Source organism: Pleurodeles waltl, chromosome 2_2 (assembly GCF_031143425.1).
Source record: "Pleurodeles waltl isolate 20211129_DDA chromosome 2_2, aPleWal1.hap1.20221129, whole genome shotgun sequence".
Taxonomy (NCBI): domain Eukaryota; kingdom Metazoa; phylum Chordata; class Amphibia; order Caudata; family Salamandridae; genus Pleurodeles; species Pleurodeles waltl.
Genome location: NC_090439.1, coordinates 956,764,709 through 956,790,025, shown reverse-complemented (window position 1 = coordinate 956,790,025; position 25,317 = coordinate 956,764,709). Strand labels below are relative to the sequence as shown.

Below are 25,317 nucleotides of genomic sequence, written 5' to 3'. Positions count from 1 at the left end.
GCCAGAGGTAGAAAAGAGTAGCCATTGTGTGATGTACAATATAAAAATATTAAATTCAAGTGAAGAATATGGTTTAATTAGGGATGCTGAACACCACATTACATCTCATGGCAATGTTAGCTAGCAGTAGAGTGTACTTGTGAGTAGCACACTATCTGTACTACCCCAAGCCAGTGGTCAAAGATGAGATGCCTTGAGAGATTTTAAATGGCTAGCAGAATAGTTTCTCTCAGGAATACAATTTTAGGACAAAGGAACTACCAATTGTGCTTAGTAATAATACTGGACTTTATATTTTTGCAAGAAGCAGAGAAGAGACAACACCAAAGAAAATTCAAATGAGCGCTGATGTATGTGATTTCAATTTAGGATAAACTACATTGGTCGACGCCTAGCACAGCAAAACCTGTTCTGCTTGGAGGGGCAGCAAGGATGTCCCACAATGGTGACATCATAGATAAGTGCCTTGCAGTGCCATGCCCAGAATCACCATTGCCACAAACTGACCAACTTTGGCATTTTCTCTCAAAGGTATTACATATGCACCGCTACACAGTGATGGCTACACTGAAATTGAGATCAAAATAACAAAAACCTGATGCTGCATGAATCTGAAAAATGTCTGAAAGGATTCAACCCACTGGATTTGGGCTTTTCTTTGTCAGCCGACAGGGAAGGTGAACAATACAATGTGAAGTCATTCCTCGATTTTCAGTTTAACAATCCAATCTAAGATTCAAGCGGGAATCGATGGTGGATTTCATTGAACGGCTCTTTACTCATTACCATAGAACCACCCCAATTAGGCTCGCTTGGCTCTGCAGAGCTTGGACAGCACACTGTTTTACATGGAAAAAGGAGTTGGAGACACTGTTAAGCAGGTGGTGCAAATCAGGCTTTTATTAGGTGAGATGTATTTCCTCTGGCTGACAAGGATCCGTCCCCATTTATTTAACATGTGCTCTCTTTCTGTGAGACATCAAGGGAAGCCGGAGAACACACATTCAGCATATGAAAGCCGTTTTAATAAACAACATTTTTTGTAAATCCGAAAAGGCACTGTGCTCTTGCTAATCTCCTGCTGTGCTCGTCTAGATATCCTGAATCTGACACATTAATTCCACTCCCAATTAAAAGGTACGTCTAGAAACTTTTTATAGGCTTGGCACCTATGTTTTATGTACCAGCATATCAATTACAAGACAGCCAAAAAAATGAAAGCATTTTAACGGTTAGCACTGCTATGGCCCTTAGTCTGAGTATCTCAGAAGTCCCAGTTCAGGCGGTAATAGGAGTTAACCAGAACTGGGATTCCAAGATGTGCATTCATTCTTAAGAATTACTGCATCTAGTGTTTTTATAATATAGCATGAGTTGATTTGTAAAGTGCAACACTGCCCAAGTAAATTGACTTCTAGGCTCGAAGCCTGAAAAGCAGAACACAGGTTAAACTCCTCTTTAAGATGCTGTAGTGCTTAGAAAGCTAGTACAGGACTGCATGGTTCTGAGCTGGGGCAGTAGTTGGTTCCAAAGAGTCGCACCTAGGACGGTGACTGAACAACCCCACTGCTAAAGATGGTGTTTGGGAGGTCGAAGACCGCCATAGTGAGAGGGCATTAATATTCTATTGGGGAACAACGGGTGATCAGGCTTTGGAGGCTGCTGGAGCCAGTTTTTTAAATGGCTCCTTTCGTAAAGGAGAGGATATTAAATGTGATCCTTTTTTCTATCGGTAGACTGTGCAAGGTTACAAGTTTGGAAGAGATGGCACAACTTTTAGGGGCGTTTAGCAAGAGATGGGTTGCTGCATTTTGTGTCACCTGAAGTTTCTGAATCAGACAGAGAGGGAGACCCAAGTACGATGAATTTGGCGTAATCCAATCTGGAAGTGGTGAGGGCGTGCACCTCCGTATTCCGTTCTCAAGAAGGAGGGTACCTAATCACTTTTTTCAGAGTTTTTAATGATGCCAAACAGCTGCGACTACCGATATGATTTGTTGTTTGAAGGAAGGTGCTGAACCCAATGCAACTGGACACCGATTACTGGACCATAGTTGATGGTGCTTGCTCACGGTCAGTATTTCAGTTTTTTCTGAGTTTAGTTCCAAACAATTGTCCTTCATCCAAGATGAAACAGCAATCACACTCTGCCTGAATCTTTCTTGGCAATAGCCCTGTTCATCAGGGAACGCTATGCTCAGCAGAGTATTACTTTTACAGGATATTACTCTAAATCCATTGGCTTGCATCAGTGAGGCTAGAGGGATCAGATATGTTAAGGAGCATAGGGCTCAATCATGATCCTTGAGGAACTGTGCTGGAGTAGAATTCAAGTTAAAAGCTGGAAGGCAGATAGATTGGGGTTTGTTGGATACAACGTCCTTCACCCAGTGATCCTTCTGCCACTATATCTGATAATCTCTGTATCTGGATGCAGTGGGATATGGTGTTGAATGCTGCTGACACGTCCAAAAAGACAAGGACTGCTGTTCCTTCATGGTCAAGGGTGTTTTTAAGACAGTAAGCAGGATAGTTTCTGTGCTGGGTTCTGACTGGATGCCAGTTTGGGAGGCATCCACGATTTCGTTCACTTCCAGCTAGGAAGATAAATGTTGTTTGATATGTTTTTCTAGCATTATGGATGGTACTGGTAACAAAGATATCGGACAGTATATGGCATTTTTTTTTTGGGCAGGGGTGTGACCTGTGGCAATTTTCAACACCCTAGGACAGTGCCTGCCTGAGGGAGCCCGGCTTCTCCTTTTTTAATGAGCTCCACCAACTCTTGAGTGGAGATGGCTGCAATTTTGGTGAGGCTTTTCTCAGCAATCAAAGGTGTGTTTTTGGGGGGAGCTGGGAGGGGTTCCGCTATCCTGGTTTGAGAATCAAAGGATTCATGAATATGCGTAATACTGTCATGGAAAAGGTGGCTAGATTGTCCCAGAGCATTTGAGAGGGGAAAATGGCTGAGGTGACTGATGTAGGGTGGGTCATGGATTTAACAGTAGCAACGATTTCCCTTGAGAAGTTTTTTTATGACCGATCTTATTGCCACAGAAATGACATTTTGTGAATTTAATCACATTATATAATAATATCTGATGGCCTCATTGTAGGGCTTTTTATCTGAGTAACTTTGAGTGGTTATCCATTTCCTCTCTAACTGGTTGTGATGCCGTTTTACGTCCACGAGTGCTGCAGGTATTAGACAGGAGTTGTTTTTTATCCAGGGTCCTCCTTTCCAAGGGCACATTTGATATATAGCACAAAAGACCCAGAAACCATAATTTACATTTGGAAATCAGTGCGGAAACACCAATTTCTGTGGTAATTCCCATTCCCCTGGGGGGACAAAATTACAACTCTGTGCTATTATCAAATGATGATATTTTATCTGGAGTCCCACAAACCTGAGCATGGTGGCATTGTGTCACTCTGCAGAGGTTCATTAAATCATCCTCACTTAAAAGTTATTGCTCTGGGTCAATTATAAATTGATTTGTTAACTAAAAGGCTGTGGCCAAGTGCCACATTTCCAAACCAGTGTAAGTGTACCCTAAGCTGCATTCAAAGAACTGGTGTAACACAATAGTGGGGCTACCATGAGGAATGTGAGGAGAGGCTCCTGAGACTCCTGCATTGCACAGCTGTTCCTTGGCTTTAGGCTGAAAGGGGCCCTCCTGCCCTGCAGGGCTTTGCAGGAGCCTTCTTCGTAGTCTTATTGATTGTGTAGAAGAAGAGAAGGGAAAACAATGTCACCGCTGTCAGATTAAATCACATAGGTCAAAGTGACTTCAAATAATGTTTTACACATCTAACAATTTCAAAGCTGGTAGAAAAACTGAAAAACCACATGAAAGATGTTAGATGTCATACCATTGTGTTCAAGTAATCTGTCTCAATGAAACCACAGAACTCATTTAAAAATTAGAAACAGCCTGTTTTATGTACAGCCAAGAAAGAAGAGTTCCAAGTGAAATGTGCAACAACCTTTCTTACTTAAATTCAACGCAGTTAGATTCAGAGTAAGGACTACAGGGAAGATCCCTCCATTTACGCCGAGGTGTTGTATATGCACTGCGTGAGCTAAGCCTGATGCTCACTTATCCCTGTCAAGAATCCTAAAAGGCCTATCAGTAATGGCGCCATATACATCAATTATGGTTAGCCAAGGGTTACAGCTTCAAACTCTTGGCACGCCTAGTGCTACAATTTCTACCCCTCTCCTCTAAGTTCTTGAAGGCAGTCATAAACACAAGGTTACCGGCGCCCTGTTTATTTTCTGTGGTTTCCATTTAAGAACCATTTCCAGAGTCTCTCAGGAGCAAATATTAGGCTCTGAAGGGTATAAAGGAAACATTTGGGTCATTTGGGGTCTAAGGGCACATGATACCACTACTGCTGACATTTTGGGAAGTCACTGGTATGTAGAGAGGCCACATATAAATGAAAGATGTATTTCACACTAAGCACAGCAGTACATAGAACATCTCTTCCTTTTGATCATCCCTTCGATTCAACAAAGTGTAAATTCTTTCCCCAGTCATTAACCACCCTCTCTGGAATCCAGCTCTTCCAAATGTGTGGAAGTGCTTTCCAACCTCTTTGCTATAGTATTGGCCTTTTATAATGAGGGTGCCTTTACACTCAACATATTTTCTTGAATTTTGAATTTGTTGGTGAAATTATTCCGCTTGCCTGTAATTATTTTTAATCAAATAGCCTTAAATTTACAAGTGGCACAAGCCTATGTAATACTGCTTCATATGGCTCCACACTACTAGTTTGTATTCCCTGTAAATGAACCTGTGGCGCTACACAACAGTATTCAACCAAGTACTGTAATTGTTCTAAAAAACACTCATCTCTATTTCATGCTCATCGTAATGGTCTTCATCCAAATCCATATTATCATTCCTGCTTTTCCTGGGCATCAAGAAATATTTTAACATTCTCCTACTCTCAGCACCTTGAGGTTGTTTCAACATGGCTAATTTGCACTTTACTACAAATTTGTTTCCAAGGCCTCCCTCCAGTCTTCCAGTTGCATAGCTGGTTCCTTTGGATGCTGCAGCAAAATCGGCAGAGCCATTACTGACTCCATCATGGAAATGGTAACATTTCAATTGTTTTTCAAAGTAATACCTAAGTACACAGTACTTCAAAATCATACACATACAAGTTCATCCAAACAACAACTTATAATAATGTAAGTAGTCACTGCTTAGTGTTAATGTGGTGGGAAGAGAACAAAAACTTAAAACGATAAAACTGGCCACCATTATCAATGTGCTGTTATATCTGTAGCAGATATTTTTTAACAAGACTTTTCACTCTTTTGGTTTTACCAAGAAATTCTGGTCAATAAGCAGCCGCCAAGTTTGGGGACGTTCCTTTAACCCAAGTCTTTTCACTAACTCTGATTTAAATAAAGGTGTATAGCGGTATAAGCACAACAGTATATAAAGGAAAATCAAGGGAGAGCAAATGACAAACTTAAAAAAAGGTAAAAGAGCTCCCTTCTGTGGTCCTTAATTTATGAAACAGTGCAGGGTAGCATGCTGGACCACAACTTAAGTAACATCAAACTCAATGCAGCAAAAACTAAGAAACCTAAGAAAATAGCCATTACTCCTTACTAGCACTCACATTAGAGCAGGTAAATACAATTTAGATAAGGCCCACTAAAAGCAAGTACGTTTTGAATACAATTTATGTATCAAAGAAACAGCTCATGCTCGATGATGGCAGACAGTGGGAATCAGAAATGTTTGCACATTCTGCAACAAAAACTCACACAAGAGCTATGTGATGATAGCATGAACAAGGAATTAAAAATAAGAAAATGAACCTGGCAGGAGTTTCAGGGTTATGGAGGATTTTCTGAATGGGATGTTAGGTTTTGATATATATGTATTTGGTAGGAAAACTCTAATGTGTTTGAATTCGGAGACCATGAAATGGTTTATACTGCATCTCGTGAGCCTACATTTAGTGGTGTAGAGCTAGTCAATATGAGCACTTATGTGCCTACAGTAAGCGTAGGTTTGAGTACACTGGGGAGTTATATAAGAAAGAAATACAAGCAAGTCAAAGTGAGACTTGTCAATTTTAATTCTCTCATAGTTGAAAACCGGGTCAACACTGAACTGTTAAGAGGAGGTTTTTTGACTACACATTTTAAGGTGTCCATTTAGACTAACCGCTTCAATTTCCCCACACACTGAAGGCACATTGAAAGGCAACCATAGAGGCCAGACTACTGAGCATTAGCACTGCCTTGGTAATAGTTTATTCTGAAAGGACGTGCATGCCCAAAGTTGCATAGGCCTCTGAGGTGCTAATGGACCCAAAAGAAGGCTCACTTAGCAAACGCAACTATATGAGGCCACTCTACCATTACGTTGGAACCCTAAACCTTCAGCAGATTTGGTCAAAGAAAACGAAAAGTGGGGCTGTATGTGTGGGAGTTCAGCAGGTGGCAATGGCCTACAAGCAAGATATTTATTTAAGTGCACTCCGAACAAGACAGCTCTTCCTATGCTAACTGAAAGAAGTCTCAAAAATATAACTGGTTGCAGCAACCACAAGTGACCCCCGGAGTTGTAATTAAATATGTGTGTCATCAGCACAGGAGTGAAACGTGAGGACTTGGTTCCTTTGCTGGTCCATGAGGAGCAGCAAGTGAATGAATGAAAAGATGGTTGAGTGCAGAGGTTTCTGAGAGTCTCCTAAGTGACTTCCTGCCAGAGATAAACGACTTGATTCAACAGAATGTTGGGATTGGACCTCTCTGTGCCACTATTAAATAGTCTAGTTATTTCATATTAAATACAGTCTACAAAACATAAGGGGTCCTTTGTCTATGAGGTGCAATATGTAGTGCAGTATCTGTCATTTGGCTTTGCACAGGAGCACAATCAGGCACTGGTAGTAATGTAGCATTAATTAAATATTGAAGAAACTACTGGTAGACATTGTGTTCCAAGATAAAGGTCTTATCCACCAATAAACAACAGGTCCATTGAAGTGGGCGGTGGGCACTAATATGTGTAACATGTTTAGCCATACGTAATCATATTGCTTGGTCAGTAGGGAAGACATGGCATCAGCAGGGACTTGGAAAAATCTAAGTTCTTCGGAAAGGGGTAACACGCAATCAGTAATAGCAAGTTCAGAGCAGAGACAATTTATTACAACCTGAAAGCAATGTAGAGGAGTAGAGGGGAGTTGGAAGAACTACAGGTTGTTTAGTCGGAAGCCTAAATAATGTGGAACTAGTGCTTAATTTGTGCCTGTTCCTGGTGCGGAGCACCGGCACGTATTTTTGAGGGCCGGTACTTATTTTTCTGTCTCAAGCATTTTCTGCGAGCAAAAGAGACACATGGGAAAGACCGAGGAAGAGAAAAACGAAAAAGTGTCACGATGGGAGAAAGCAGAAGGCTGCAAGAGTGAACTGAAGGGGCAGGGAGTGGCTTTAAATGAATTGAAGAGGCCCGAGATGGCTTCAGGATTACCCTGCCTCAGTATTCCGTGTTCCCTCCTTTAATTGCAGGAGCCACGAGTTTCAGAGGAGGGCTTTGGGCACCGGCATGTTTTTAGTTACAAATTAAGCACTGTGTGAAACACCATCAACATTATAACAAAAAGCGTTTAGGTCTGTGCAATTTTCTTGAAAGGGGTACTGTACATGTGTTAAAAAGTAGGGTTATGCCTGAAACAGTTGTCTGGGTTTGATTGTTGCTTTGTGTATTTCTATCGCAAGGTAGTGCCTTTTGCTGCCATATCAACCTTCCTAAAGGTGTGGGTGAATTTCATCATGACTAAGACTGAAATACTTTACGCTTCTCAGACTGTGGTGGACTAGAAAGGATGTCCCTATGAAGGCATGTAATACAATCTACTGCTAGTCAGAAGCCAGTTTCCTATATATGGCTAGGGGCATGGGCTGAAATTATAATGGTAGAAGTAAATGGGGGAGTGAATATCTGAGGCTGTGATTGCAGTACAAAGCCTCCTTAGGGCCGAATGACTCAGATGTAATGTCGCCATCAAGGAATGAATGGCAAGCCGTAGATGTTAAGGTGAACATTCTCAGTGTGAGCAGGCACAAGACCAGGAGCATCCTAGGATTCATACAGTGAAAGCTAATGCAACAGTTACACAGCATACACACGAAATGCATGACATCCACCAGAAATACTTATGAAAGACATACAGATAACAACAGTGAAACACAATTGTCTCCCCTCTGAAACCTTTCACATACCACACCTATTGGCATTTCCTCTATAAGATGGATATACCAGAATGTGGTGTTGGTTCATGAGCTTTTGCATAGATATACAGTATTAAATATAATGCCTACGTACTGGCAAAACGTGCCTTCACCTACACCCACGAAGTGCCATAGGTCAGAAACTCTGAGGAATGAAAGAAGATGCATCCAGAGAAGGTGGCAACCAGGTAATAGTTGCTAGTGATTGTCAGATAAATATGGGAAAGAGGGCGTTGACCCTCTGCTACCTCATTTGAGGCAGGAGAAATCTCAGTTGCAGGTAAAGGCATAAAAATGGCATGAAAAGTCATGATTTTGCACTATGGATAACTATTACAACTTTCAGCAAACAGCATGCAAGGGTCACATGATTTTTAATCTGAGACCACTCATTAAAGTCAATAAAGCATTAATTATTTTAGGGTCATGTTTGCACCATTGAAAAAACCTCTGCCCCCCATTCCCCGGCCCCCCTTCCTATGCCCAACAGGAGACCCAGGAAAAACCTTAACTGTTTTCTGTTAAAAAAGAAGCAATAATTACAACAGCTTTCTGCTTAACATCAGTACCCTTTAGGAGAAGATGGGCCTAGCGGGGGCAAAAAGGCCTTCAGGTTATCATTTCGGCCATGCCATCAGACGGTCATGTCGGAGATGAAAGCATATTTCCTGGGAAAGGGCAGTTCATCACGTCTGGACAGGACACCACGGCGAACAACTTTACATTTCTCAAATAGGGAGTATAGGGGAAGTGGAATACTAAAGGTTGAAGAATGGAATGATTTTCCCTGAATTTCACAGTGAAGAATCACGAGAAAATGCACATTTACAGATATTGAGAGCCATTGAGGAATCCCTTTCTCCCTATTTATTGAACTGATCTTGAATAATTACTGCGGTGAGGAATATTTCTCCCGGCAGTTTGGTTTAGACATATTTAGCAGTGCCCATTTATCTTTCAATATTATCATGTCATATATACCACCCTAAGGAAGTATATTTAGAAGGAAAAATATTAATACCATTTAAATTCTTTAAAGCATATCAGAACTTCTCAAACGTCACAAATATTGATGCATATAATTTCAAATTGAACATAGGTTATTGTCGTTGCTTTGGATACCTTGTTTGAGAGGATCCTAACAATACGGATAGCTGGCCAAGGAACAGGAAAACTGATCAAAATGTAGCTGTGTTGTGTAGGCTGAGATTGTAAAAGTGTGAGTCACTGTACAAAACATTCTTGAAGATGGCGGAACACTTCAAATACACAGGTGGCATCATGCTACACTCAAAGTTACTGAAACAAAAACATCAAGGGGGTCATTCCGACCCTGGCGGTCATTGACCGCCAGGGCCAGGGACCGCGGGAGCACCGCCAACAGGCTGGCGGTGCTCCTTTGGGCATTCTGACCGCGGCGGTACAGCCGCGGCCAGAAACGGAAAGTCGGCGGTCTCCCGCCGGCTTTCCGCTGCCCAGCGGAATCCTCCATGGCGGCGCAGCTTGCTGCGCCGCCATGGGGATTCCGACCCCCATACCGCCATCCTGTTCCTGGCGGTTTCGGCCGCCGGGAACAGGATGGCGGTATGGGGTGTCGTGGGGCCCCTGGGGGCCCCTGCAGTGCCCATGCCAATGGCATGGGCACTGCAGGGGCCCCCGTAAGAGGGCCCCACTTAGAATTTCAGTGTCTGCTTAGCAGACACTGAAATTCGCGACGGGTGCTACTACACCCATCGCACCCCTTCCACTCCGCCGGCTCCATTCGGAGCCGGCTTCCTCGTGGAAGGGTGTTTCCCGCTGGGCTGGCGGGTGGCCTTTTGGCGGTCGCCCGCCAGCCCAGTGGGAAACCCAGAATGACCGCCGCGGTCTTTTGACCGCGGTACGGTCTTCTGGCGGTTCCCGCTTGGCGGGCGGCTCCTGCCACCCGCCAAGCTCAGAATCACCCCCCAAATATTCAACCGGCCAAACGGGGTTCCTCGATCAAGTGTTTGCAGAAAGGGGTAGCTTGGTTTCATGGAATGTGTAGCCATTTTATCCCTGTGGGAGGCCAGCGTAAACTACACTACAGTAATCTCAGTATGTGCCTTGTGAAAAGTAGATAATCTGTACACATGCTAGCTCAGTACTGCAATGTATAAAGACGATTTCTTAATCCCTTCTCTGTCTAATGGGCAACGGCACCTACAGAACTGCACACAACCAAATGGTGGGTTCGGTTCTTCAGGTTAAAAATTGTGATCAGAGTATATTATTTACAATATTTGAACCTTTGAAATATGCAAATATAGGCCTATGCATTTTCATGTAAACCACTGCAAACCAACATCAGCCTAAAACAGCTCAAGGTCAACAGCTGGACAAAAACCATTACCAGCAGTTTGTTAGCTAGCTCACGGGGCTACATATGTTCTTGCAACTAATGTGCAGCATTTAGTTAGACTTCCTAATGAGTGGTAACCTCATGGAAAACAGAAGAGATCTATGTGCAAGAAAATCCATTCTTTTTCTTGGATATCATATTATTGGACCTACTCATTAGATCTAGACACTCAACATTTCATCGGAGGTAGGATAAATCCTGTCCAGGCCTTTACACTGATTAAGAGGTCAGGTCTAAACCACCACTGACATTATGTATGTGCGGAAACATCACATGACATGCCAGCTCATGAGAAAAAGGAATCTGTAGAAGTGGTGACAATTTGAATCTGAAAATGTTCTTCACACTTACATTTCCTTGGTGTGATCTATGCTCATTACCTGCTGTCCTCGTGTCTGTATCCAAGCAATCGACTCAGTTTGCATGTCTTGCTTCATCCCTACAGTATAAAATGCTAATCACCTGCTACAAGGAACCCAACCTGCTGGGCTAGTTGTTTTCTGGCTGATTGCACTGGTGTTTGATGTGTTAGTTGTTACATTTACAAAAAGCATTGGTAACGCATATCGCCTGTCATAACAGAACACAAAAGTGCTGAATGCATTCAATTCACTTCATATGCAATTCTCTGAAGGAAAGAGCATGTTTGTTTCAAACCAGTCCAACCATGGCCCACTGTTTTAACATTAAATAAGACCAACTGTATAGTAAAGTTAAAATATAAAAAAAACAATGGCAAATAATGTTGCCAATGAAAACCTATCTGCGTAATCCAGACAGTCACGGCAGCTTACACAATTTAAATAACCTCAGGGTAATTCACTGCACATCCTGCTACTCATCCTTATAATAAAAGTGTGTACCGAGCAGAAACAATATTGTTCTTTATCTTGCGCATGTTCATGAACAGTTTACTGACCTGTACATCATATGTCCCATTCAGTAATAGAGGCCTCTGGGAGTTTATATCCTGGATGACACCTGTAAGCATTGACCTGTTGACCTTCTGGAACTCTTTGGAATTACTAAACTGCACCATGTTATGCAGAGCTAAGATTTTTGAATCAAGTTCAGAATCCTGTCGGGTGCGGTTGTGCAATCCTAGATGGTACTTGCGGAAGTGTTTAATCAGGTCCGTGGGGTCATTTCCATAGTAACCATATCCACAGATGTTGCATTTGAAATCCTGAAGCTCTGGGGACAGAGGGGCAGCATCTAAATTGTCATTTGTTGACAAAGTAGTGTTTCCTTTACTGAGTCCAGCACCCCCATCTGAAGGCACTTGAGGGTTTTCGGAGGCAACTGATGCTGGACTGGAGACATAATTGTCTTCTGGACAACTCTGTCCTTTCACGGTCTCATTTGGTACCATCTCATGTTTTTCATGAGTCTCAACTGAATCAGTGGATTGGGTGGATGCACCATCCTTGGAATCATCTGACCTTCTCGGAGACTTAGAGGGCTCAGATAATTCTCCAGCCACTGGTGACGCAAGGGTAAGCATATTTCTGTCTGTCACCTTGTCATGAGGGAAGGCTGGAACACCGTTGTCTGGGCTGAGGGTTTCATAATTGGAAGCAGGGCTTTTACACAATGATACACTTTTCAAATCCTTCTTAAGGCTTGAGGGATCCTCTTGTGAATTTTTATGGTCCTCACTGCTGTGGAGCTCTACAGGATCCCCCTGCTCACTGCTGCCTTGCATCTGATCTGCAGAGAATCCTTTGTTCCTTCCAGAGTCCACAATTTCAGTACCTAAAGCGCTGGAGTTCGGTGCTTCGCCTTCAGTACCAATGTTTCTTAGAGGGGGATTCTTTTTCCGGACCATATCTAGGAAGAAAATAAAACAGATAACATATTATTATGGAAAAATATGGTCAAAAGTAATGAACACTGGTCAAGATCTCAGACTTAGAACTTCTATCAATAAAACAGCCAGTTGTGTGTAATGTTGCATTTTTCAGGGGTAGGTGAGGAGGAACGAACAATCTCTAAAGCCTATCTTTGCTCCTCCTGTTGAGAACATTGTGGATCCCGTCCATTTCACTCAGAGATTTTCAATGTAGAAAGTAACCATTGAAGTATAAGGGAGAAAGGATGAATAACCAGGGGAAGCAGCTGAGGTATTACAATTTCTGCCAGAAATTCCTCATTCCCTCTTTTCTAAAGGGGCCGCTCCAGAGGTCAGCTCAAGATGTCCCATAACTCTACGCTCCCAGAGTTACTGATGTACCCATTATCGGTAACGCTGGTAGGAAGGCAGCAGTTTTAATGGACGAAACTAAGGGCATCTCAAACAACAAAACAACAAGTAATTAGTGATTTGTTAATCAACTGAAGTAACAAATCTAGTAGGAAGTTACAAAAGTCATTGGAAATCCAGGACTCCTGTTTTATTTTCCCATAGATATTTCACTAGTTGAAAAGCAGGACCAGTAATGTGAAACATATATGGGAATTCATAAAGAAACACAGATTCCCATTGTTATTCCCATTTTACATGTTAACAACTCCTATTGCTCGACATCCCGAAAAGCACAGATGATCCTGGTTACTGGCACTTCGGGTGCAGGAAAACTGATGTAGGAACCCAGCTAAGGTCAGAATGAGAGCCAGTGAGTGATAAAGAGAAGGTAAACCACGTGACAGTTGTAAGAAAAAACATATGATTTTTTTAAATGGAAAAATGCTTTTCAGGGTTACAGGGAAAGTTTGAAGAAAAGCAAACTTCGATGTAAAAATGATGGTAAAGTAAATCAACATTGAGAGAACTGTGAAGTGTTAAATGGGGAGAGTTAGAGGAGAATCTTAAACTTCAGATAACGCCTGTGTGTGCAAAGGAACAACAGCGACGGGGGTGGCGGGGTACAAACACTACAATGGCAATGGTGCAATTTCTATCTTAAGTTGTAATTGGTATGTGTTAATAGAATAAACAGAAACACCCATGAACATGAATGGGGAATAACGGTAAGCTATGATGAACATACTACTACTTTTGGCACAGACCACCACTCACACATTCAATAAAATATAAAATGCTGTATTTATGTGGAAAATACAGTTACTGACCAAGTAATGAGCCAAACTTTGTATTTTCTTCAACCGATCTCAACCAAAGGCGTCATCATCAAATAGAAGCCATTTTGGGTCAGACAGATGCAATTTAGTGCAGGAGGTATCACCGATGTCTGCATGAACCCTCACACACAAAGTAAATTCATTGAAGTATAATGAAAGCACATAATGTCGGTCTGTCTCCTGGAATGCTCTCATTCATTTAAAAAAGGGGGCGTGGCTTTACGATTAATTAAACAAGAACAGAGCTGTACGCTATGTGAAAAAATATATTTTGCAGTTTTATTTATTTTATATAGAGTAGACCTTGTCACTTAGCAGAACTGCGTTCTGTCACCTTTGCGAAAATGGTTTCAAAATCATAGCACCCTATCAGTTTTGAAAGTGCTCCCAAAATACTATTTTCTCTAATGTCTAGTAAAGTAAATGGTTCAAAACTGCAGTCTTTTTTAAGATGGCCCGTAAGCTTCCAAAAAGGTTAAATGTCTCTAATGGGAATTTGAACTTTATTGCTATTATTAGTGACATTTCAATAAAAAATTGCTTACAATTTTACAAATGACCTTTACATCTAACTGCTTGTCCACATCTGTTACATGGGCCACAAGTAAACTGAAAGTAGCCTTCATTTGACTAAAAACCGCAGTTACGGAGCTAGGCGCCCCTGCCTCTGGACAGGGATGATGTGCATGGTGCCCTCCATCTTGGTCCATTCTAAACACAAACAGGACGGGGGTCTGCTTCACAACATTGCTCAGTCTTATCACGGATACAGTGCGGTTGATCTAGGTAAGTAAAGATTGAGTGGGCAAATATATACAGTTAGCGTATGATAGCTTCCTTTATTGGAGTAAAACCGTCTACCGTGTGCTCGGGGCAGCATGTGGAAACAGATTGCAAAACATTGACGTAAAAAACCACCTTCCAAAATATGAGCTGTACTTAGCACCATTACAAACATGTTGACAAACATAATCTCCTGTGAAGCACTTATTCCAATATGTTAGGAACGGAGTTAACTCAGTCCTATTGAAGTTGGGAAGTGAGTCTGGCTGAATTTTAAAACTAAAATATGCAAAAACACTTTAGGAAGATGTTCATGTAAAACCAATGTTTGGCCGTCTATATTTTTAAGTCTGGCCGTACCACGCATCTATTGGTAGACAATTGTGATTAACTGAAAAAGAGCTTTCAGAATTTCTACTGAGACAACGTCTCAGGACTCGTTCACGTGTTGGATTCCTTGGCTATATTTTAGCATTTCATTGGTCAGAAGCTGTGTGCTTCCATTGCAAATGAGTGAGTGTATTGCACCATTTGCCTTGTGGGAGACATTATGCTCAATACAGCACTACTTTGGTGATGGCAGGCAATAGACCTGATCCATTTATACGTAACACTTAAAATATGAGCAGTAGGCCTGATAAATGTATTGTGGAAATTATATATTAATGTAAATAAGCATTTGAGTGGATTGTTATTACTTTGTTTTAAAACCTGCAAAGATGTATTTTGTTCCTTGGAATCTTACAGGTTAGCACAGTAGGCAAGATTTTAGTGTTGGACACCTCCTTTGACAAACTACATGGAAAGAAGACTTGTAGTGTAATAATCTTCCGTTAGACCCTCTTAGAAGACATAGGGCCAGATTTATTATTTTGTTGGCACAAAGCAGATTTGCTGCACTCTGTTGTTCAAGGGGAAGAAAGAAGCGCACAGCCCTATATATTTATAAAAATTGCCAGCACTACTCTCGTCCCTTGCACTGGTGCACAACAGGCTTCCTAGCACAATGCACAACCTTTGCACCATGATACAGATGTGTGTTGTTGATGTCAGGCATTGGTTTTGTATTAGAAAGTTACAGTTACAGTACAAAATCCTATGCCTAGATAAACTGTAAAAAACAATCCCCACATTAGATGTGTTTTATTCAGTGCAGCACACATGTAATATGTGGAATGTTTCGAGAAATAAAACATTTCTCCAAGTTAGTGCCTGCTTCAAGGAGGCGTTATTGTTTGACGCAATGCTTATTCTGACTATATTAGTAGAATAGAACTCTGATTCAAAAATGGTGGGTCCCTGCGCTGTAATACCCATGTTCCAACCAATAAGTTCCCCCTTGATAGAAATCAGTTTAAAAAAACTGTTTATGCTAAAAATGGCATAATTCCACCACCCACAAAATAACTTTTGAGCTGGAAAGTAAATACCCAAGCAAGAGAGTGAGGCACTTTGCATCAATTAGTGTGACATCACTTGCACAACCCCTCAATAAACCTGTCCCATTTGATGCTTAGCCAAATGGTTATTTTGTATACATTTTAAAATGTATGACTGTATGCTTGATTGATTCCTTGTGGGGGAGCATCTGCTCAATACAGTAGGCCGTAGGTGGTTATTGTCAACATCCAATCATAAAGGCAATAAGCCTGATTGGTTCACTGAGAAAAGTTATATCTGAAGCCCCGTAGGTCTGATCATTTCATTATTAAACAATTAGGACAGAGGCAGTAGGCCTACCAAGTTTATTGTGAACAGCATTTGTTAAGTCTAATAGGCCAGTAACAGTGCATTATTCTCACACTGTGTTACAGATGTGTTATCACACTGTGTGACAGGTATTGTGATACATGAAATCAAACAAATTACTAAAGTAGACAAGGTTTTTGGGGTTGGCCACCCCCCTCAGACATACCCTTGCGGGAAAAATGTTTTACTCAATAAAACAGGTCTCAGTTGGTGATGGTGGCACGTCAATTATAAAGGATATACACCTGATTGGTTCATTGAGAAAATGTATTTCATATACCGTAGAACAAATATGTTTATAATCAAAAGTTATGATGACATTAGTAGGCCTGATTTATTTATTAAACTCCTGTTAAAGTCAACAGGCCTTTAAGGATGGATTTTTGGTGCATCTTGGTAAAGCTTGCAGACATATTTTGTTACAGAAAATCAAATGGATTACTTTTATAGGCAGGGACTTTAGTGCTGATTACAACCTTTATAAAAACCTTAGAGTTAGAGACTTTGCACTGGAATAACCTTTGCTACTATCCCTTGGAAGACCTGACAGGCTTGGTTGTCTTCCAGGATGATGTAATGAAATAAATGTTAAATACATAATACTTACGTTCATTTATTAAAGTATACATACATATACATACATAAAGAGGTTTTGAGTCCACCCCTCCTGTCACTGGTCTGTATGAGTGTAATTTACACTCTGTTTCCATCCATGGCAGCGCACAGCATGGAGCAATGAGTCAGCCCACTTCAACCATTGGCTCTCTTTGCCAGTGAGTGACAGCATTTGTCTGATCACATATGCACATCTACCAGAAAACGGCTGTGCTTCAGAGCCAGAGCTGGTGGGACAGTGCTTTAGCTTTCTCATGTTATCTAATTTTATAAATCCGCTTTTATTTCTTTTCTTCTCCTCCTTGTTTTCATTTTAGAGCATAGTGCAGATCCCCAGACACTTCTAAAAATCTGCTTGCATGTTGCTAAATTTATATGCATTTTATAGGCAGAGCTCCACATTCCTCCCGTGTACCCTTGCCTCTCAACCAAGCAAAAATCATGGAACACTACTGTCCACAACGTATAGTCCTTTTACCATTACAAGACGATCAACATTTTGGCTGCCATGCTGGAACTTTAAAACTATGATGCACTATGTGCACTACCAATGCATGACAGCCACCCACTGCTATCTTTTACTTGCTATTCCAAACATACGTCCACAGTATGTGGGTGGCAATATATATATATATATATATATATATATATATATATATATATATATATATATATATATAGTTTCTTTTATCTTGCATGTTGTTGGATTTGTGTGTGTGTTTTTTTGCGGTTATGTAAGTAGGTGAATCCAAGGAGGAGTTGGGGTAAGGAGGGATGCATAAATCCAGGAATAATAGCATGTATACTCCGTGCCTAAACCCAGCAATGACTGAAGAGGCTCTTTCATTTACAAGCCAGGCACACACAATGTTTGAGTATGTATTTTTGCTTTCTGTGTTTCCACATGGAACTATGCTCTGCATTAAACAAACAAAGAAGAGAAAACAATAGCTCATTTCTGTACCCACAGAGAATCCAGTTATAATGATGGGTGGCATATGGTGAACAATGTGGGTGTTTGGCGGGCATAGCTTGGGAGGCAACATGGCAGACACATCTCTGTGATACCCCAGCCATTGTGCCACTAGCCCTGCATCATCCTGGCCTGGATGATCCACACAGAGTCTATAACTAAGCTCAAAAGAATCACCCTGTCCTATACTCCACTAGCAGGCATTTACGAGTGCTGGGGAGGTGTGGCAGTGGTGGCTCGATCCTTTACAGGGCCTGCTGCAAGACCAAGATGGTGGGTGGTGGGAGTGATGCTGCTGTAGATCAAAAGGCAGATGGGATCGGGAGCTGGTGCCCCCAAGATGCAGAGGAGCACCCTTCTGGGACGTTGTAGGGCCTGGAAAAGAGGCAGGACCGGGAGCCACTCTGGCCACTTGTGCTACTGCAGAGCTGCCCTTCTTGTATGCTACAAGCATAGGCTGGGGAATCAGTTGTGCCAGCCAGGGCTGCTGTGATCGTGGGAGCACCAACACTGGAACTGACACATACAAGGTGGCCCGAGCCAGTAAAGGTGCCAAACCTGAACTACTTAATAAATTTACATGACAAGATATTCGGTGCGACGCTCAGACCACACAGAATCACAAGGGTGAGAGGGTATGCTGCCAGCTGCCTACATGGCCACATGGTCATTAATCCTTTGAGAGTAGGACTAACCAGGGACTCCTGCCTTGCTGTGTCCACTCTTAAGGTGGAGACAGAAGCTAGACCAGGAGGCCTGACTCATCCAAAGCAGCATATGCAATAGCAGTCAGGAAGGCCCCTGCTCCATGGGCTTGCAATAATAAGGCCAACATGTCTATGTTATATAGACAAGAGTCACAAGCGCCACAGTGCACTGGAGCATATATATATATATATATATATGTATATATATATATACACCCCAAAGATCACAGTACAGGAGGTCTAGGATGCCATCATCACACTGGTAAATCCAGGAGGAGGGAGCTAAAAAGAAAATGATTGGTTTGATATTGTTCACCCTGTACCAAGACCACTCCAATGTCAATTCCTTCCACAAGAGAAAAAGCATATCTCACATCTAAACAAAGGAAAATTTATACCTTCACCAAACTATTGACTTTTAAACCAAATGCCTTAGATGTGTAGATTTGGTGATGAAGCAGAAGGAAGAATTGTGCCATGAGAAGCCGACATCAACTTCTTTTATCCTTCAAGATAGAGAAGATTCGAAAGATGAACTTGAAATGAAAATAGTGGAAGTCAGTACTGATGTGACTCATGCAATATGGTAGAGAGGGTTACAGCCGCTTAGGGATGGATATCAGAGCTTAACGACCGTGTGGAGTAGTTCAAATCCACAGTGACACAGCTCATTCATCACTCAAAAGAAATGACCCACCACATAGAGGATGGTAGGGGCCAACCCACAGAAACAGTCTACATTTTGTGGGCTTCCCTGAACGAGTACAGGGCATAGATCAAGAGTGTTTTCTAAGTACTAAGAGAGGAACAATCACAGTGTTTTCTACTTGAACAAGTCCCTGTGGCCCTATACCAAGGCTTCCCTGAGTGCCTGACCTGACCAATAATAGTTCACTTTCTCAGTTTTCAAGACCGAGATTTGATACTTCGCACAACAAGAACACAAGGTGAGGTAAAATGTGCTTGTTATAACATACTGATATTGCCCAACTGCACAATATTGGTTCAAAAGCAACAGTATTTGACCTGAATCAAACAAAAAACTGAGATCTATGGGGATTCAATAAATGTTAATATTTCCTGCTAAACTCAAGTAATATACCAGTTACAATCATTTTTTTTATTCTCTTGAGCAGGCACAACCTTGGGTACAGGAAACGCCACCCACTTGCCAACATACATCAACATGTGGCGCAGGAGGTGAGCAGAGGCTTGCCATGTCAGAGAACAAGCAGAGGACAGAGACCCAGACCAAGTCAATGGCACAAAACAGGGGACCTAGGCACTGGACAATCATCTGACAACACTGGGGGCCCCACAGAATCAGAACCATCACAAAAGAGGTTGTTGATACACAAATGAGATACATTACTCTCCTCACGCTCAGGATCCAAAATGGACATTACTCTAGGGCATCAGAATACAGTCCAGTGACAATAAACATTATACTACATCAAAGGGTGGCTCCCCCTTTCAGTATACTACACTGTAATTTATCCCCTGTTGACTATTCATTGCTATGATTTTGTGAAATGTGAGCCATCAGCTTTACTATGTCATTTGTTAGTTTACTTTCTGTTGCTAGGGTATTCAATTTGACAAGGACGAAACCTCGTTCATCAAGATAAGGTACATTCGTCCCAGTTATAATTTGACAGGTACTTCACCAAATAAAGTTAAGAGTTGGGAACTGAGGATTGCCATCAATATTCAGTGTTCACTAAACAAACAGAGGGCCTGATTTAGGTCTTGATGGAGGGAATACTCCATCACAAACATGATAGATATTGTGTCCACTTTATCACGGTCTCTATAGGATATCATGGGATTGTAATAAGGCGGACGGGATGGATATCTGTCATATTTTGACTGAATATTCCCCTCCTCCAAGGCCTGAATCAGGCCCTGGGTGTTAACCACTGCACACCCATATAAGTCTGACAAACTACTTAAAAGCCTCTCATGGACTGTCGCTGGCCTTCTGAATAAGATCAAAAAGTAAGCAAGCCTTAAGAAAGCCAACAGTATGGAGCTGATTTATTATTACTTCAGGAAAACCCACCACCAACGATGGGTAATGAGTGTAAATGCCTTGTAAGGTGCGACTTCAGCAGAGCCTATCATGCTGGCTTCCACAGAGGCACCAGAGGAGAGGCAATATTTGGTAACACCCACTTGACACTATTGATGGTACAGTGATAAACTGGACTGATATATATGGGTGGTGGACTCCCTTTATGGCTGCCCACCACATTATGCCCAGTCTGTGCACCACCATCACTCTCGCAAGCAATTCTATCTTACCTCAGAACAGTCCTGCGCTCCGCCCTGGGGGGCTCACGGTAATTGGTGGTGACTTCAATGATTGCATGTTTGCTGAATTGGACCGGGAGTGACACCCACTGTTGGTTATGCCCTCGTCATATCCACTAGAGGGCTTCACAACAGCAATAGGACTATGAGGCGACTGGCATCATTATAATCGTTCGGCAGGAGCTTGCATCTTTTTTTCAAAGGTGCATAAAGCCTTATACCAAATCACCTATTTTTTGTGTCCATATAAAAACCTTTGTCCGATAACTTACATAGAAATTCATGCGTGGGGCTCACAGATCATGCACCCCTAGAGATCCATGTACAATGCAGCAAGCCAAGGTCTTTCCTGCCATATAAGTCATGTACATGGTGGTTGACTGAAAAAGACTTCTGAGAAGCCCTAAGAGATAACCCAGCACAATACTTTCAGTTAAGTACAGGCTCCGTAAAATCAGCCGGGATCTTCTGGGGATCCTACAGGGCAGAAATCAGGTTGGCATAATAGCTAAAATGACATTTAATTTCATGGAGTGGCAGCAGGTGGCAGAGAACTGCTGTTCTCAAACATGAAGTACAAGTGGGTAAATGGGAATATATAAGAGAAGTATCTGACAATTATTTAAATAAGCTTACAAGAGCAACGCTTGAATTTAAACAAACACAGTTACATTAAGCCAACAAGCTGTGGCAGGCCTCACAGGGTAGCTTCTACAACCCCTGTAATAAAATTGGAAAACTGCTACATTGGCTAAGTCAGAGAGAGGAGGGATGCAGATACACTGCACAGATTCAAGATGTGAATGGTACTCTCCTCAAAACTCCCAGGGCTATTACAGATGCCTTCGCACAATACTTTGAATACCTGCAAGCAGACTCTCGATCTCTGCCATCTGCCTGTATGACTACATATCCTCAGCTCATTGTTTATGACTCACATTAGACCAGTGAAACCTTACCATTGAGGGAATTAAGGATGCCATCTTTCAATTATCAACAGGTAAATCCTGAGCACAAATGGACTCCCAATGAAGTTCAAGACCAAATCAGATTTACCGGTCAAACTATTGTTCGACTTGTATTCTGAAGCCCAAAGTAAAGGACACCTACCTAGGGACCTTGAAAAGACACTTATACTGTTGTTCTAAAACCTTAGAAGCCATCAAACCTTTGCACATTTTAGAGACTGATTTCGGTAATTAATAGTGAGACTAAAACATTAGCCAAATTACTTGCAGTGTGATTGAGCAAGCACTTTGATAATGCAGCAAGCACTTTGAGAAGCACTTTGATAGCCTCTCATGCCATTATTTGTTTTACATACAGGGACACATGTTTGCAGGCCCCTCTGTCTGTCATCCAAACACTCATACAACAAGCCAAAAGCCTGGGTAAAAATTGAGGGGGAATGGGGCAAGGAGTCCTTTCCACTCCATTCACAATTTAAAAAAGGCACAAGGCAAGGGTGATGATTGTCCCCTTTGCTGTTCACACTGGCTGTAGCACCCCTGGCTCACTTAATCAGATGTGGCACTCAAATCACTGCATTCAGATCATCTGAAAACTGCAAGGAGAGGGTCACCCTGTATGCTGATAACCTAATACTTTATGGGGTCCCATGAGCCTTCTGAACTGATAATTATGGAGACATTGGAAACATTTGGAAAGATCTCATGCTTGAGGGTTAACTTGGGAAAGGCAAGACTATTTCCAATCGGTTGCTCGTACAAGATAGGAACACTGGCAGACCAGACTGGGCTGATCATCACTCACACAAACCGAGTTCTGATATTTGAGGTTAGAAATTGTAGACAATGTCCAACAAACAGGGTCAGCGAACATTGTCTCTCTCTAACTATTAATGATATTTGCAGAGACACATTGCTGCAGACGCTGCTGGGATGAGTGGTATTAATTATGACTTATTCTTCCATACTATCATTCTACACACATGGGGCTAGCATTACTTCATTCACTAAAGATTGAATACATTTTTATAGGTTAATGGCCCCCACCGAGTGGCCTTTAACAACTTTTGTAAGTCAATAAATGATGGAGGGCTGACTATGGTGTACAAAGAGCTTTTTTTCACAAAGCATCACACCTCTTGGTACTGAACGACAGGATATATGGCTCTGCTGATAACCCGACATATAGACTCTGCAATATATCCATGGGATAAAGTACTACTGAATGTGCCTCCCTCCACAAAGGCAGAGTGAGTCTACTTCATTGGTGTGATTTCACCTGATTTAATGGCAATTCTTACCTGACCCTCCCTCCCCCATCAGTTATTGCGAATGAATAGATGCGCCAGCCTGAGATGTGTCTGATGTATTAGTAAAGGGTGACTTCCGGTATACCATGTGGCGCTGTTGTGGTTAGCCCTTGTTATTGGTAAAAGGGACATCGCTGAGCACTGGTGGCAGACCACTTCCCTATTAAGAGTAGGGTGGAGCGTGAGTATGGGCCTGTGTTGTACACTGGAAAAACCTTTATATGAAGTGAGGAGATTACCTTAGAAGCATGCCACGAGTATGGGGGAGGTGGTTGCAGTATAGAGACAACGCCCACATAAAATGTACTGGAATAAACCTAACCAATTGATCAAGCTTCTTGGTATACCTTACGCGATGAGAGAGTTTTGCAGAATTACGGTTATAGATGCCTAAGAATTGAGTGGTGGTGGGAGGGAAGATCTCAGTAATGCTTGAACACAATGCTTTCAAAGTCTTCTTGTACTGCATATTCAAAGTACCAATAAACAGAATATTTACCAAAGTGTCTGTGCAACGTAATCCATTCACTTACAAAACAAAGATAGCTCGAAATGCCATTTGTTTTCATTCTGAAAGCAGCACAACTGCACCCATCATAGTTTACTCTACTTTGTCTATTGGAGTTATTGATAACAACAGAAATAAAATATTGCAACAAACCACTCATGGGAATAACAATAAGATAACACTGCCCTCAACTGGGGCTGAGTGTATCTGTAGCGAATGAATTTGATACCAGCTGCTCAATTTGGTAGTTGTGGCCAAATCCATAGATTTGTTTTATGTGCACACCGTGCTTACGCATGGACACAATACTGAGAGATGTTATATAAAGTACTTCATACAAGCAGTGGTGACACCACAATGCTACTTAGCCTGTTAACTTTGCAGACTGGCACTGTGTGGTTCAAAAGTGGGTGTTCCTAGGAAGCTAAAAGAGGGTTGTCCCGAAAATGCAATGTAAATGAGGTGAGCACCCTCGCAGTGGTAACTTCACGGGTATTTGCAGCTACTGTTACAGACTCCCCCACACTAGCTGCACTTCTTAACGTCCACTGGAATAATTCATCTGGAAACACTGAAACACGCATTGGACAAATCCCAACTTTCACAAAGGTTGGGGGTAAGAAAATAATCCTCATGGAAAATCATAATCAATGGAATGGAAAATGAGGAGTTATTTAAAATCTTTTAGATTTTCTATCCCATGCATGTGGAATCACCAGCATATGTATGCTCTACACATATACAGTAAAAAAGGCGTACTCCTGAAATATATCTTTTATGCATATACATTCTGAAAATACTCGAAGGATTGCACATTCACTACTGACTTCTGTAATTCTTGCTGATAGTTGTTAACCTTGTAATGCATTTGTGTACTCCTAGACATGGTAACAAGTAAATGTATACTCAATGATAAATCAGCAAGTGAAGATCACACAGACACGTACATGTGCTATTGGCTACAAAGCATACAAAGCCTGGTGCCAGGGGTGCCCTACTCTCATGCCAAATACAAAAGGTTGTGTGAAATGATGCAAAATCCGCAATCACAGATTTGCCCAGATACATGATATCAATATTTGCTACAAATCCTACAAAGCACCTCACTTCACGTTAGACTATATATATGGAAGACACGAGGCAAACAGAACTGTAAACCAAAATGGGATTCTGTAACAAAAAGAGTGATGGCTGAGACAGAGGCGGATCTGCCCTGAGGAGGTTTGCAATCATAATTCATAATACTGTTTGTCTATGTTTACTTGAGAATAAGAGGCTGTTGACAGAGTTTTAGCCTAAGGTTGAAAAAGCAGTGTACGGTTAAGTATGGTCCACCTTCATAGTCAATGACATATAACACACCATACCCACTACAAAAGGAAATTATAAATGATATGACAAAGAAAATTTTATTTATTTTCAGAAACAATATTTTTGGAGGGCACATAATCTTAGCACAGGTTCCTCACCTCATCACTATCCTTCCAGGAGTCAGACTGGACAAGAAACCATTGCCCAGCAACAGCTCTTCAGCACCACTAGGTGGCTTCAGCGTGCCAGATGTGATGACATCGGGGTATATTAGGTAACAACGGGCGTGCTGCTATTGGTTCCTGTTCTTTTTACACCCACTGATGCATGAAAAGAGGAAA

At 41.8% G+C, this 25,317-nt stretch overlaps 1 protein-coding gene across 4 annotated transcripts in view; it reads right to left on the bottom strand.

The window, feature by feature from the left end:
* The window catches only part of TRPS1 (transcriptional repressor GATA binding 1), a 497,434-nt gene that overhangs the window by 370,493 nt on the left and 101,624 nt on the right, over window positions 1-25,317 (bottom strand). For all 4 annotated transcript variants that reach the window (XM_069220642.1, XM_069220644.1, XM_069220641.1 and 1 more), the window contains exon 2: window positions 11,578-12,488. In XM_069220642.1, coding sequence (XP_069076743.1) covers window positions 11,578-12,486 — 909 coding nt within the window. In that variant the 5' untranslated portion in view covers window positions 12,487-12,488. The remainder of the gene's footprint in view (window positions 1-11,577; window positions 12,489-25,317) is intronic.